Raw genomic sequence first — 16,600 nt, 5'->3', positions numbered from 1 at the left:
TTCAGAACTAATTCACAGTTCCCAAGCTTTCAGAAGCCATGCCGTTCCTGGGGGCAAATCTTTGCAGATATCATCAGGGCAGTTTTGTAGACCTCTTAATACCCCTGTGCTTCTCAGCCAGGCTCCTAGCAGTAAAGGAAGCATAGCCAGTGGGAGTGCAGACAGCATGGCTGTGTCATCAAGCACACCCGATGTGAGGTTCCCGGGCCATCCTAAGTCTGGGCCACCTCTGGTGGGTGACATCTTCCAAGGTCCCTGGCTTCCTGACAGCTGGAGTTCTTCCTTTGGGCTTCATGGACTTTTAGACATGTGGGAACATTCTTTTAGGATTTTAGATTTAATCCTATCCTCCTGGGTGTGTTTAACATAATCCAGCTTCCAACTAACCACCTATCCATGAACCAGTTCCCAAGTCTTAGAGTGGGTATTCATATTTTAGAAGAAAGATGAAACATTTAGATGATAGAATGAGTGACGGTGCTAAATTGGGGATTGGAGCAACTGGTATGCAAATAAGTACAAATAGTTGTCTGCTTTAGTTTAATTCATCATTTTTTTAACACCCACTTCTTAAAATGGGAATGAAAATGAGTGTGAGAATCCTTATTTGCCTGATCTCTCAATGATTCTAATCAGCAATGTATGAACTTTTCTTCAAGAGCTTTATTTACAGGTTTCTTTTTTTATAGTAGGAGGTAGATGGGGTTGAAAGTAGCCAGACAGTGAAATACATTTCAAGACTTTAGATATGGACAGAATTTCTAGCTCAGCAGTATCTTAATTATCAACCAATAAAAAGAACCTGGGTTAAACTCTCTTTTGGAGGTAGAATAAAAGGTACCATTTTCTTTTTCAAAGGCATCCTCTGCGAGGATATAATTTGAAAATATCCTCACCAGGGATGGGTAGGCAGCAGCTATACCATGGTCTCCTGTGATAGAGGGTCTGGGCTTTTTTGCCCCATATGCCACTGAAGACACCACCTGGCCATCTTCCACCCACAGCAGCCTCTTCTGTAATCTGCTCCCATATTTGTTTTCTAACTCAGCTCTATACCTTCTCATCAGGGTGGTTTTTCCTTCTTTGATTACTTTTCCATCCACTTACTTTTCCTTATTTCCAATCGACATTTTTTTCATTAGCAGTGTAATATTGTTATAATGTTTCATCCTCCGTGTTTTCGTTGCTTCATTTTGTGAAACATAAATCATCACATTTCTCATTTCCTTTCTTATTAATCTGTCGGATGTAGTACGAACAAATGAAAATACTTGGTTATTGGCAAATCTTGAGCTCTTCTCTCTCTCCTTTTACTGAGTTTTCTAGTTGTCCTAAATGTTACATTGACTTTGATTTTCAGATTTCAGCCAGAAAGGAACATTAATGTCTCCATTAAAAGGAGGAGTGGGGGGCATTCTTACCCCTTTCAAATTCTCTGCCGTTTCTAGATTGGAATGGAAGTCAGATTTGTTTTGTGAAAACATCAATATGATATTCTGTTAAACATCAGCAAAATTTGAAGGTTTTTTTTTTCCCACTGGCACTTTTTGAAAGATGGATATTCCTTTTCTTATAATGCCCTTTCTTTCTAATGGTACAGATTCCTGTTTCTTATAATGGCCTGTGATTGTCTCGGCCTGGCAATAATTTTTTTTTAATTTTCACCAGCACACAGCAGTGACAGAATGCTCTGTCTACATGAGTGTTGCATGAGATGGTATTTTAATATTTTTTTTAACACTTCATCATGTTCTTTCTCTCTGATGCATGCCAGTCATCTGGCCATGGTTTTATTTGGCAAATGATGGGCCAGGATGTCTCTTTATATCCCATCAGCCCATTGGACTTTGAAATCCTTGTACATAAGAACTCTTCTCCACTTGTTTTATATGAATTATTTTATATATGAGGTCCCATATTACTATTTAGAGAGTTTATGGCTCTTTTCCTGTCTTTCCTCAGTTTCTGATTATCTCTCTTAAGATTTAGCATGAGAGAGACCTGACAGGAAATAGGAAAGAGCTTGTTTGAGTTCAAGTTCTTCCACTTACGGTCTTTGTGACCTGGAAGTCTCATAGTCTTCCTGAGGTGCAGCCTCCACACCTGTACTTCCTGTCTCAAGGTTGGGAGGATCCTGGGCAACCATGTATGTGAATGTGCCATTGAAACTGTAGGCGCTGTACAAATGCAAATGAAATACATGATTCAACATATTTCTATTTTGCTCCCAAGGCCATTGTTGCCCACAAGGAATAAGTGTTTTGCCTCTGTTGTTTCTGGTTGGGATTTCACATGCATCTCCCATCTCTTCCACTTACCTCTCCCCGGTGATAGATACACACTTTTTAATTTCCCATCTCAGCTTGCCAAAGATTTGCCTCATTACTTTTAAGTTATGTGCTCCATTCACATGAGGATCTGTACTTTTCTGTGCAATCAGTGGTTAGGAGTAGATCTTGGAAAACTAGTCCAGGCCCTTATCTTTAGACGAGATTACATTTTAAGCATTCCCTATGAATGAGAGCCTCCCCTGTCCTCAAAGGTGCCCCAGAGAAGGGATAGCACCAGTCTTACTCAGCAGCCGTCTGCCCATGTGGTTTTGCCAAAAGACAGCGCGACTCAACTCTTCCTGTGCCCAGTGAGTGCAGGGTCAGAGTACCTAACGAGGACTTAAAAATCATTGGACTTCTTTCTCTTCCTCCAACGTTGCCAGTAAAGACAAAAATCAAATTGTTTTGTCCAGTTGGGGAAAAAATATTCCCATACGATTGTGTTCAATTCACCACGTATTAGCTCTTAAGGCAGGCCTTCTAAGAGCTTCGTAAACCCCACAGACCCTAGTGTCATATAAAGTATTATTAAAATGCACCCATATGACATAGTAAATATATTTTGTTGTCAACATTTAAAAAATTACTTCTATAATTTTGTTTTGAAGTTCTCTCTCAGCAGCTGTCATTCATGATTGCTAAGTGAGACACTGGAAGCTATAAATTGTTCTCAAATGTACAAAACAATTTAACAGTTGACATTGATATAATGTTTACACTTATACATGTTTCAATGTATTTTTATTTATTTTGAAATTTTTTCAAATCCTGTAATTGACGTGTTTCTTTTCGGTCGTCTGTATTCATGCAACTTTTATATATCTCAAAGGCCTTAGACATCACTCTCAGTACCCAGTGGATACCACAGTCCTGCCTGGAGCAGAATTTTATTTCTGAGACCACAGTTATTTTTTCTTTCTCCCCGTAATGCTGTAATAAATAGTATAGCATTTCTGTGGAAGTTATCCAAACCTCTCCAAAGTTATTTTAGTTTTGATGTTAAAATGATCCTTTTAATAAGAAGAAAACCTGATTCTATAGTAAAATTGATCAGTCTCTCCTAGTATTGTTCTCTGTATTTATTGATAATCCCGTCAAGTGTGAAACCCTTTGTTATAAATGTCTTCTTGTTATGGTCTAGCACCTTGACACTGTTTATCTGATGCCACTAGAACACTCTTTTTTGGTGGTACTTAAGATATTTTACAACTTCTTGGCAGCAAGAGGTTGGAGCAAAGACTCAGCTAATAGATTTTTTTTTTTTTTAGTATCATGAAAGGCAGACTGAAACATATCTTGATTGTAAGCCAGTTTTTAATCACAAAATATTCTTAATCTGGGGGAAGACACCTTCTTTTTTGTCTCACTCACTGTTCAGTTAGTAGACATAAGATGTGATGAATCAGGAGACAGGCCTTTGCCCAGTAGCAAAATAAGCAGAAAGGCCAGCTTCCCCTCTGTCCATTTGAAACTGTTATTTGGATGTTTCATTTGATATGTTTGCTCCAATACCCTTTGGTGCAAAAGCAACAGGCAGCATTATTCTTCCTAAAGACTTTAGGACCAGATTTTCTTGAGACAAAGTAGCCGGATGCCTCATTGTTACACCTGTCACATAGATTTTCAAATTTCTTTGGACAAACTTCAACCCAGGAAATTTCACCACATTGGACTTATCCTGAAATAATCTGCTGAGTATAACAATAGATTATTCACACCATATATTTATGATGGCACAAACGGAAACATAGTCATGGTAGGATTTAGTATTTAACTTAGAGAAGGCATAGCAAATGTTACTAGAAGTACATTAGTGATAGCTACACTTGACTAATCAAACCCATTAACTGCCTGTGAAAATTAGCACCCCACTTTGTGCCCCATTCATTTCTAACAACAGCTTTAGGGCCCGTGTGGCCCACGGTCCTATTGGAGACAAAGGTGCTGCCTTTACTGGAGCCTTGTTACTGGCAGTTGCCGAAAAAATTCTTTATCTCAAATATAATTTCTTTGTTCAAGATGGAGTCTTGGGGGACAGACTTTTATTTTTAATGTGCTGTTTCTGAATGTGGGTTTAAAACAGTCTGAGGATATTTTACAGCTAAAATAACAATAATAGCAAGTACTCTTCACTCCCTTATAATATTTGGTTTCTAAATGTCAGGTAATAAGTGGCTATAGTTTGGATTGCCAGGTATTTATCTGAAAATGAGTCCAAACCTCTTGGATTCCTGACCTCAGACAGCAATGGTTTGGATGGTGAGAGTTCAGATAGTGAGGGGTACTTATACATGTGATTTATCTATTTAATGATCTTCCCTGGAAATAAGAAAATGGTTAATATTTGACTAATTCCAGTCATCTGGAAATAGTCACCTTCTTTTCAAAGAGTCTAGTATTTGGAAAAGCAATACATTGCATGCCTTGGTCTCAGTTTATCTGTGGTTGTCTTTTCAGGACTTGCTCTTCTTTGTGGTCTTATCTCAAGTCAGGCTTTGTTATTTCCTTTGGTTCAATGCAATAATAGCCCATTGTTGCTGATGTAATACTTTGCACACATACACATACAAAGTATACATGTTCTGGTTTATATTCCTGGCTTTTTGCAGCTAATCTTATCTGGTATGTGGTACGCTTCTGGGACGTGGAATTGCAAAACCAAAGTCAACTAGATGCCAGTTGTATGTACCCTGCACAGCCACGGTCAGGGAAGAGGTGTTCAAATTACCGCTAAGTAGAGGCAAGAGGGTGGTTTTCTACACTATGGCACATGTTAACATGTTAACGTGTTTGTAGTTGATTTGAGAGTTTTAAAAACAGACTTATTTTGTGTATGAGGCTGAGTCTGCCTCTAGGAAGATTCAAAATAAAGTAGGGAGGATGGGAAAGAATAGCTCTTTTGAATTTTCCTTTCAAATCAGGAAGTAAAATAGATTAAAAAAAGCTCTTCGCTGAGACATACAAATATGTCTTGAGGACCTGCATGTGGGTTCCATGACAGGCTCTTGCAACACAAAGATAGTGAGTCGGCAGAAGAGAGTTACGGGCCATCAGGGTAGGGTGCATTGCCCCCGTGAATTTGGAAATTACAACTGTCAAATTGACCCTAAAGAAATAAAGGGCAGGACAAGGTGGACCTGGAAGAAAAGTGCTAGACCTCTTAAAGCTCTCGAAGATTTTAAATCATGTCTTGCCGTGTACATTGTGTTCATCTAAAATTTCCTTTAATTTGTCCTCTGCCACAGTCTGTCTGCAGCAAAAAAGTTACCAAGGGTAACTTTTCCCTGCAAAGCACTTCTGATCAGTTATCCCCTCTGGGCTGAGAGAGACTCTGCAGAAAGGGAATGACAAGGAAATGAAGTGTCCAGAAAGGAGAGAGGGTTGGAGGAGGGAGAGGAGAGGAGGAGGAGCAAGAATGAGTGCCATGTGTGGAGAAACAGGCAGGAGGAGGGTAGAGGGAGGTAGTGGAGCCCAGGCTGGAATGGAAAGAAGGCGCTGGGACAGTGTATTCTAGAGAGCCGGGAGAGACACCCGAAAAGAACGGGAGAAGAAGAGAGAAAAAGAAAATGATACGGGAAGTCAGTTTAGGATGGGCCAGGGCTTCCCTGGTGACGCAGTGGTTGAGAGTCCGCCTGCCGATGCAGGGGACACGGGTTCGCGCCCCGGTCCGGGAAGATCCCACATGCCGCGGAGCGGCTGGACCCGTGAGCCATGGCCGCTGAGCCTGCGCGTCCGGAGCCTGTGCTCCGCAACGGGAGAGGCCACAGCAGTGAGAGGCCCATGTACCGCAAAAATAAATAAATAAAAAATAAGACAGGCCATGCTTATTGAATGAGAGGCCCACTTGCCCATGAGTAGGGCATGTGAAGAAATCAGTGGCGCTGAGTACGCTCAGCTCATCCTCCTGCCAGCCCTCCTGTGTTCTTTCCTGCCCTGTCCCATGAGTCAGCTCAAAGCAGTTTTCTATTTTCCCCAAGCAATCGTAATGCCCGCCGTAGTTACCTCTCTCCCTCACTGACCCCTGGCTTTGTGACCAATTAGCAGGACGGTGTTCCAACTAACGCACGGTAAACTCTTAAGCAGATCCCTAATTCCCAGCCAACGGAATAGCACGAGATAATGGGTGATGGAAGGATGATGGCTTAAGTGTTCTGTGAGTTCTTCACGCTAGTATTTACTCTGACAGAAAGAGCTTTTTGCAAATTTCTGATGCAGAGCAGATAGGGAGAGCTTCAGCTTTCTAGAGTGATTTGATCAGAGGGATACAAAATGGCTGTGCAGGTGACTACAGAAAATCGTAACTAGGAAGTAAATCAGCTTCCATCCATTGAGGTACTCTTTTTTCTTTCTTTCTTTCTTTTTTCATTTTTTGGCTTCTAGGTAGAAGAACGGTCAAGGCTCAACCGGCAGAGTTCACCTGCCATGCCTCACAAGGTTGCCAACAGGATATCAGACCCCAACCTGCCCCCGCGGTCGGAGTCCTTCAGCATCAGTGGGGTTCAGCCTGCTCGGACACCCCCCATGCTCAGACCAGTAGATCCCCAGGTACGTCCTCCCTTCATTCCACTGGCTTTTTTCAACAGGTATACAGTAAAGTCTAATAAAAGCCCAGGAAGTTGTAACATGGATTCAGGCATGGGTCCAGCCAAGTCATGGCTTTTAATATCAAATCTCTAGTAAGATAGGAGACCCCACTGAATGTGAAAGGCAGCAGAAGGAGTAAGAAAGAAAAAAGCACCATCCTTAACTTTAAGCCAACCACAAAGTCACTTCTTGGTAAATTGCCTCTCTGGAGACCCGGGGGAGTTCCTGCCAGGTCAGAACGAGCATCCTTTCAGATATAATTACCAGAACTAACATTTGTGTAGACGTTTGATACGTATAAACTATTATATTATCTTTTGTTCCTTGGGATTTTCGCATGAGCCTGAAACTGAAAAAATTAAATGGACTAGAATAAGTAAAATTGTGTCTTCTAAGCCAGTGGTTTTCAAAGTGTGGTCACTGGGCCAGCAGCATAGCATCAGCCAGAAACTTGGTAGAAACGCAGATTCTGAGGCCCACCTCAGACCTACTGGTCAGCAACTCTAGGGTTGGGGCCTGGCAGTCTGGAGTTTAATAGCCTCCAAGTGATTCCGATGCACTTTGAAGTTTGAGAACCATTGTTTTAAGCTATTTGGAAAAGAAAAGAAGATATCTCCACTTTTAGATAAGGAGGAAGTTTCTGGAAGTTTTAGAGGATTTTATATATACCAAAAATGAAATAGGAATTGAAATGAAGTATGAAATTAGATGAAAAATAAAGGTAATATAGATGTTTTCACCCAAATGTCTTAAGCTTCTTCCAGGTATCCACCCGTGTTAACACTTCCACAGAATATTCTGAGGTCACCTTTGAAATATGTAATGCTATTTGAACTGGAGTTTAAGAGTAGATACAATCAAGGAGTCTTGGTTTTAAGTTTGCCTTTAGTATATGAGGTCCAAGATTTTTCAGTACCAGCCAGCTTGGCACTTGTTTGTTTTTATTTGTATATGAGTCCAGGCCTAACCTTCCATGGCGTACTTTTCTTTTTTTTTAATAGAAATCATGCCAATTATAAACCATGGTTATAAGCAGACTCAATTTGCAACCATAACTGCAGCAAATTTCAAGGTTTCTTAAAATTTAATTTAATTTTTTTTTATACAGCAGGCTCTTATTAGTTACCCATTTTATACATATTAGTGTATACATGTCAATCCCAATCTCCCAATTCATCCCACCACCACCATCCCCACCCCACCGCTTTACCCCCTTGGTGTCCATACGTTTTTCTCTACACCTGTGTCTCAATTTCTGCCCTGCAACCGGTTATCTGTACCATTTTTCTAGGTTCCACATATATGCATTAATATACAATATTTCTTTTTCTCTTTCTGACTTCCTTCACTCTGTATGCCAGTCTCTAGATCCATCCACGTCTCTACAAATGACCCAATTTCATTCCTTTTTGTGGCTGAGTAATATTCCATTGTATATATGTACCACATCTTCTTTATCCATTTGTCTATTGATGGGCATTTAGGTTGCTTCCATGACCTGGTTATTGTAAATAGTGCCGCAATGAACATTGGGTACTTTTTTTTTTTTTTTTTTTTGCGGTACGTGGGCCCCTCACTGTTGTGGCCTCTCCCATTGTGGAGCACAGGCTCTGGACGCACAGGCTCAGCGACCATGGCTCATGGGCCCAGCCGCTCCGCGGAACGTGGGATCTTCCCGGACCGGGGCACGAACCCGTGTCCCCTGCATCGGCAGGCAGACTCTCAACCACATGTATCTTTTTGAATCATGGTTTTCTCTGGGTATATGCCCAGTAGTGGGATTGCTGGGTCATATGGTAATTCTATTTTTAGTTTTTTAAGGAACCTCCATACTGTTCTCCATAGTGGCTGCATCAATTTACATTCCCACCAACAGTGCAAGAGGGTTCCCTTTTCTCCACACCCTCTCCAGCATTTGTTGTTTGTAGATTTGCTGATGATGCCCATTCTAACAGATGTGAGGTGATACCTCATTGTAGTTTTGATTTGCATTCTAATAATTAGTGATGGTGAGCAGCTTTTCATGTGCTTCTTGGCCATCTGTATGTCTTCTTTGGAGAAATGTCTATTTAGGTCTTCTGCCCATTTTTGGATTGGGTTGTTTGTTTTTTTAATATTGAGCTGCATGAGCTGTTTATATATTTTGGAGATTAATCCTTTGTCCATTGATTCACTTGAAAACATTTTCTCCCATTCTGAGGGCTGTCTTTTCGTCTTGTTTGTAGTTTCCTTTGCTGTGCAAAAGCTTTGAAGTTTCATTAGGTCCCATTTGTTTATTTTTGTTTTTATTTCCATTACTCTAGGAGGTGGATCAAAAAAGATCTTGCTGTGATTTATGTCAAAGTGTGTTCTTCCCATGTTTTCCTCTAAGAATCTTATAGTGTCCGGTCTTACATTTAGGTCTCTAATCCATTTTGAGTTTATTTTTGTGTATGGTGTTAGGGAGTGTTCTAATTTCATTCTTTTACATGTAGCTGTCCAGTTTCCCCAGCACAACTTATTGACGAGACTGTCTTTTCTCCATTGTATATCCTTGCCTCCTTTGTCATAGATTACTTAATCATAGGTGCCTGGGTTTATCTCTGGGCTTTCTATCTTGTTCCATTGATCTATATTTCTGCTTTTGTGCCAGTACCATATTGTCTTGATTACTGTAGCTTTGTAGTATAGTCTGAAGTCAGGGAGTCTGATTCCTCCAGCTCTGTTTTTTTCCCTCAAGACTGCTTTGGCTATTCGGGGTCTTTTGTGTCTCCATACAAATTTTAAGATTTTTTTGTTCTAGGTCTGTAAAAAACGCCATTGGTAATTTGATAGGGATTGCATTGAATCTGTAGATTGCTTTGGGTAGTATAGTCATTTTCACAATATTGATTCTTCCAGTCCAAAAACATGGTATATCTCTCCATCTGTTTGTATCATGTTTAATTTCTTTCATCAGTGTCTTATAGTTTTCTGCATACAGGTCTTTTGTCTCCCTAGGTAGGTTTATTCCTAGGTATTTTATTCTTTTTGTTGCAATGGAAAATAGGAGTCTTTCCTTAATTTCTCTTTCAGATTTTTCATCACTAGTGTACAGGAATGTAAGAGATTTCTGTGCATTAATTTTGTATCCTGCTACTTTACCAAATTCATTGATTAGCTCTAGTAGTTTTCTGGTGGCATCTTTACGATTCTCTATGTATAGTATCATGTCATCTGCAAACAGTGACAGTTTTACTTCTTTTCCAATTTGTATTCCTTTTATTTCTTTTTCTTCTCTGATTGCTGTGGCTAGGACTTCCAAAACTATGTTGAATAATATTGGTGAGAGTGGACATCCTTGTCTTGTTCCTGATCTTAGAGGAAATGCTTTCAGTTTTTCACCATTGAGAATGATGTTTGCTGTGGGTTTGTCATATATGGCCTTTATTATGTTGAGGTAGGTTCCCTCTATGCCCACTTTCTGGAGAGTTTTTATCATAAATCGGTGTTGAATTTTGTCAAAAGCTTTTTCTGCATCTATTGAGATGATCATATGGTTTTCCTTCTTCAATTTGTTAATATGGTGTATCACATTGATCAATTTGCATATATTGAAGAATCCTTTCATCCCTGGGATAAATCCCACTTGATCGTAGTGTATGATTCTTTTAATGTGTTGTTGGATTCTGTTTGCTAGTATTTTGTTGAGGATTTTTGCATCTATATTCATCAGTGATATTGGTCTGTAATTTTCTTTTTTTGTAGTATCTTTGTCTGGTTTTGGTATCAGGGTGATGATGGCCTCACAGAATGAGTTTGAGAGTGTTCCTTCCTCTTCAGTTTTTTGGAAGAGTTTGAGAAGGATGGGTGTTAGCTCTTCTCTAAATGTTTGATAGAATTCACCTGTGAAGCCATCTGGTCCTGCACTTTTGTTTGTTGGAAGATTTTTAATCGCAGTTTCAATTTCATTACTTGTGATTGGTCTGTTCATATTTTCTATTTCTTCCTCGTTCAGTCTTGGAGGGTTATACCTTTCTAAGAATTTGTCCATTTCTTCCAGGTTGTCCATTTTATTGGCATAGAGTTGCTTGTAGTAGTCTCTTAGGATGCCTTGTATTCCTGCGGTGTCTGTTGTAACTTCTCCTTTCTCATTTCTAATTTTATTGATTTGAGTCCTCTTCTTCTTTTTCTTGATGAGTCTTGCTAATGGTTTATCAATTTGCTTATCTTCTCAAATAACCAGCTTTTAGTTTTATTGATCTTTGCTATTGTTTTCTTTGTTTCTATTTCATTTATTTCTGCTCTGATCTTTATTATTTCTTTCCTTCTGCTAACTTTGGGTTTTGTTTGTTCTTCTTTCTCTAGTTCCTTTAGATGTAAGGTAGATTGTTTATTTGAGATTTTTCTTGTTTCTTGTGGTAGGCTTGTATAGCTATAAACTTCCCTCTTAGAACTGCTTTTCTGCATCCCATAGGTTTTGGATCATCGTGTTTTCATTGTCCTTTGTTCTAGGTATTTTTTTTTTTTTTTTTTTTTTTTTTTTTTTTTTTTTGCGGTACGCGGGCCTGTCACTGCTGTGGTCTCTCCCGTTGCGGAGCACAGGCTCCGGACATGCAGGCTCAGCGGCCACGGCTCACGGGCCCAGCCGCTCCGCGGCATGTGGGATCCTCCCGGACCAGGGCACGAACCCGTGTCCACTGCATCAGCAGGCGGACTCTCAACCACTGTGCCACCAGGGAAGCCCTAGGTATTTTTTAACTTCCTCTTTGATTTCTTCAGTGATCTCTTGGTTATTTAGTAACGTATTGCTTAGCCTCCATGTGTTTGTGTTTTTTATGTTTTTTTTCCCTATAATTGATTTCTAATCTTATAGCATTGTGGTCAGTAAAGATGCTTGATATGATTTCAATTTTCTTAAGTTTACTAAGGCTTGATTTGTGACCCAAGATGTGATCTATCCTGGAGAATGTTCCATGCACAGTTGAGAAGAAAGTGTAATCTGCTGTTTTTGGATGTAATGTCCTATAAATATCAATTAAACCTATCTGGTCTATTGTGTCATTTAAAGCTTGTGTTTCCTTATTAATTTTCTGTTTGGATGACCTGTCCATTGGTGTAAGTGGGGTGTTAAAGTCCCCCACTATTATTGTGTTACTGTCGATTTCCTGTTTTATAGCCGTTAGCACTTGCCTTATGTATTGAGGTGCTCCTGTGTTGGGTGCATACATATTTATAATTGCTGTATCTTCTTGGATTGATCCCTTGATCATTATGTAGTGTCCTTCCTTGTCTCTTGTAACATTCTTTTCTTTTTTTTTTGCGGTACATGGGCCTCTCACTGTTGTGGCCTCTCCCGTTGCGGAGCACAGGCTCCGGACGCGCAGGCTCAGCGGCCATGGCTCACGGGCCCAGCCGCTCCGCAGCATGTGGGATCTTCCCGGACCAAGGCACGAACCTGTGTCCCCTGCATCAGCAGGCGGACTCTCAACCACTACACCAACAGGGAAGCCCTCTTGTAACATTCTTTATTTTAAAGTCTATTTTATCTGATATGAGTATTCCTACTCCAGCTTTCTTTTGATTTCCATTTGCATTGAATATCTTTTTCCATCCCCTCACTTTCAGTCTGTATGTGTCCCTAGGTCTGACTTGGGTCTCTTGCAGACAGCATATATATGGGTCTTGCTTTTGTATCCACTCACCGAGCCTGTGTCTTTTGGTTGGAACATTTAATCCATTCATGTTTAAAGTAATTATCAATGTGTATGTTCCTATTACCATTTTCTTAATTGTTTTGGGTTTGTTTTTGTAGGTCCTTTTCTTCTCTTCTGTTTCTGTCTTAGAGAAGTTCCTGTAGCATTTGTTGTAGAGCTGGTTTGGTGGTGCTGAATTCTCTTAGATTTTGCTTGTCTGTAAAGCTTTTGATTTCGCCCTTGAATCTGAGATCCTTGCCAGGTAGAGTAATATTGGTTGTAGGTTCTTCCCTTTCATCACTTTAAATATGTCATGCCACTCCCTTCTGGCTTGTAGAGTTTCTGCTGAGAAATCAGCTGTTAACCTTATGGGAGTTCCCTTGTATGTTATTTTTCGTTTTTCCCTTGCTGCTTTCATTAATTTTCTTTGTCTTTAATTTTTGCCAATTTGATTACTGTGTGTCTCAGTGTGTTTCTCCTCGGGTTTATACTGTATGGGTTTATCCTGCACTTCCTGGACTTGGGTGGCTATTTCCTTTCCCATGTTAGGGAAGTTTTCAACTATAATCTCTTCAAATATTTGCTCGCGTCCTTGCTCTCTCTCATCTCCTTCTGGGACCCCTATGATGCGAATGTTGTTGCATTTAATGTTGTCCCAGAGGTCTCCTAAGCTGTCTTCATTTCTTTTCATTCTTTTTTCTTTATTCTGTTCCACAGCAGTGAATTCCACCATTCTGTCTTCCAGGTCACTTATCCATTCTTCTGCCTCAGTTATTCTGCTATTGATTCCTTCTAGTGTATTTTTCATTTCAGTTATTGTATTGTTCATCTCTGTTTGTTTGTTCTTTAATTCTTCTAGGTCTTTGTTAAACATTTCTTGCATCTTCTTAATCTTTGCCTCCATTCGTTTTCCAGGATGAGGTCCTGGATCATCTTCACTATCATTATTCTGAATTCTTTTTCTGGAAGGTTGCCTATCTCCACTTCATTTAGTTGTTTTTCTGGGGTTTTGTCTTGTTCCTTCATCTAGTACTTAGCCCTCTACCTTTTCATCTTGTCTGTCTTTCTGTGAATGTGGTTTTTGTTCCACAGGCTGCAGGATTGTAGTTCTTCTTGCTTCTGCTGTCTGCCATGTGGTAGATGAGGCTATCTAAGAGGTTTGTCCATGGGGTACATTTTTATAGAAACTTCTCTTTTAACACACTTCCTCTTTAAAAAGCCCCTAACTTTGACCTTTTAGGATACTATTGCCCTGTAAAAGGGGGAAGTAGAGGGAAAACTTATGAAACTCTATTGAAGTGAGCAGGAAATGAAAATGTAGATACCCTGTGACAGCTAATTGGATTAAACATTCTTCAGGAGCTTCAATTTTTGTTTTTATTTTGGAGGCTCTTTTAAAGTAGGTTTGTGTTTTGTACTACATTTTTTAAAATTTATTTTATTGAAGTATAGTTGATTTACAATATTGTGTTAGTTTCTGTTTTACAGCAAAGTGATTCAGTTAAACATAAACATATTATATTCTTTTTCATATTCTTTTCCATTATGGTTTGTCACAGGATACTGAATATAGTTCCCTGTGCTATACAGTAGGACCTTGTTGTTTATCCATTCTATACATGATAGTCCGCATCTGTTAATCTCAAACTCCCAATACGTTCCTTCCCCAACCCCCTCCGCCTTGGCAACCACAAATCTGTTCTCAATGTCTGTGAGTCTATTTCATAGATAAGTTCATTTTTGTCATATTTTAGATTCCACTTATAATTCTACTTTATTGTATTTGTCTTTTTTTCTTTCTGACTTACTTCACTTTGTATGATAATCTCTGGGTCCATCCGTGTTGCTGCAAATGGCAATATTTCATTCCTTTTTATGGCTGAGTAATATTCCATTGTATATATGTACCACATCTTCTTTATCCATTCCTCTGTCGATGGACATTTAGGTTGCTTCCATGTCTTGGCTGTTGTAAACAGTGCTGCTATGAACATTGGGGCGCATGTACTACATATTTGTAAGATAGGCTTTGTTTTCATATTAATACTTAATATATTTAATGATATTTACCCTTAATATAAATTTGATTGGTTACAGTTCTATTCTGGTTGAAGCATAACATTCCATTGAACTGGACTTTGAGAATTGCCTCTGAACCATAATGAATAACATTGCAGGTTTCAGACCCAGGAGAGTCTGAAGAGGCTGGGGCAGGGCTGCTCCAGGGATAAGACCTCAAGGGCAAGAGGAACGGGGCCAGGCTGGTGGAGGAGGGCTATAGAGATGCTCCCCAGCAGTCTGGGCACTGAGATTTCAATCCAAAGAGGGTCTGGTAGGTCCCTTGTACAAAGCAGATTCTAGATTAATGTTGGTGGCATTAACAGTTTAATTTAGAAAGTCTCTAGATGTTTTCCCAGCCAAGATTGACTGAGCACCTCCACATGCCAGGCTTGGTGCTAGACTCAGAGATAGGAGGTCAGACATGGCTCTTGTCTCTGAGGAGCTTACCTGTGTGACGGAGGGGGACTCAGGCTCACATGAGCACAATGAAGTGTGAACAGTGCTAATGGTAAAGGGTACTCTGAACTCTAGATGTTCATGATTTGTCTTAAAAAGCCACCCTTCTGCCTAAAGACTACATTTCTTTCCTGCATGAACAACATCAACACATGCCAAATTGTGAGACTTACCACAACTCTAAAAGAAACGTCCTGGTCTCGAGAGTTATATAATATCCTAGCTGGTAAGAGCCAGTTCACCAGAAAGCAGCATAGTGTAGCAGTGAGGCTGTGGGGTTACAATACCGGAACTACAATTAAGCGTATGTGTGGGTTATAATCCAGGCTCTGGCACGTATTAACTGTGAAATCCAGGTTGTTACTTACCCTCTCTAATCCTTACATTCTCATGAGGAAAATAATTGTGTCCGTCTCATGGTCGATTTAGTGAGTTCACAAGAAGTACGATGTTCAGAGCAGTTCTTGTTTCACAGAGCACTCTCTGAAGTCAAAGTTAGGAGGTTGAAAGGAGGAAGTTTGTAACATTAGAAGAGAAGTGCTTGTAAATATATTGTATTGCTGCTCAGTAAATGTTCACTAAAAATCATTATCATGACACTTATTTCACCGACTTCTTAGCAGTCCCAAGTCAATCATTTAACTCTTTGCCAGGAACCCTGGTCAAGCCCTCCAGCTCTAAATGGGAAATTCGGGGGGGCTTTGAAAAGCATGCTGCAGAGAACGGTGATGGGCTCTGTGTGCTGTTTCTTTCTCCCCAAAATTTTATTTTCCCTTCCCCTGAGTGAGGTCCTAGCTGATCTGCTTTTTCTTCTAATAACACTGCTGTGATGTTGGTTTGATGCTTAGATCCCACATCTGGTAGCTGTGAAATCCCAGGGACCTGCCTTGACCGCCTCCCAGTCGGTGCACGAGCAGCCCACGAAGGGCCTCTCTGGGTTTCAGGAGGCTCTGAACGTGAGCTCTCACCGTGTGGAGATGCCGCGCCAGAACTCGGATCCCACCTCTGAAAACCCACCTCTCCCCACTCGCATTGAGAAGTTTGACCGAAGCTCTTGGTTACGACAGGAAGAAGACATTCCACCAAAGGTAATATTACTGGGGTTTTTATCGACATCATCGTCATCATTGTTTGTTATTATTCTCATTATTACTATTACTGTTATCATTGTTATTACCCCTGTTCCAGACCATTCATAGTATTGAAGAACCTGGCACCAAAGTACTGTCCATTCTTGCGTTTGTTTTGGTCCCTCCTCATTCCCAAGCTAAGACTTGGATTGTCGTTTATCATTTCTGATCTCCATTTTCCCCAAAGAAATGGAGGCTCAGGTAGACTGAATGACTTGGAAGCATATATCCTGTATCCAGAATTAGAACTCGCAACCCCAAGCATTCCAAACTGTTCTTTTAACTATCCATCTTAAGAAATAGAATAATATGGATATTTTCATCGATTACTTAATCTATGTCTAGACAAATTTAAAATTTCCATATTAAAAAGTAAGGAATTTTT

The 16,600-nt window shown here is 40.1% G+C and overlaps 1 protein-coding gene across 3 annotated transcripts in view; it reads left to right on the top strand.

Moving 5' to 3' along the window:
* TNIK (TRAF2 and NCK interacting kinase) overlaps positions 1-16,600 on the top strand; it is a 408,961-nt gene that overhangs the window by 336,294 nt on the left and 56,067 nt on the right. For 2 of the 3 annotated variants that reach the window (XM_033855468.1, XM_033855467.1), the window contains exons 15-16: positions 6,711-6,875; positions 15,934-16,173. In XM_033855468.1, coding sequence (XP_033711359.1) covers positions 6,711-6,875; positions 15,934-16,173 — 405 coding nt within the window. The remainder of the gene's footprint in view (positions 1-6,710; positions 6,876-15,933; positions 16,174-16,600) is intronic. The other variant, XM_073803896.1, reaches the window with a different exon arrangement.

This window comes from Tursiops truncatus, chromosome 4 (assembly GCF_011762595.2).
Source record: "Tursiops truncatus isolate mTurTru1 chromosome 4, mTurTru1.mat.Y, whole genome shotgun sequence".
Taxonomy (NCBI): Eukaryota; Metazoa; Chordata; class Mammalia; order Artiodactyla; family Delphinidae; genus Tursiops; species Tursiops truncatus.
Note: the sequence above shows the minus strand (reverse complement) of the source record. Positions and strands in the feature narration are given on the sequence as shown.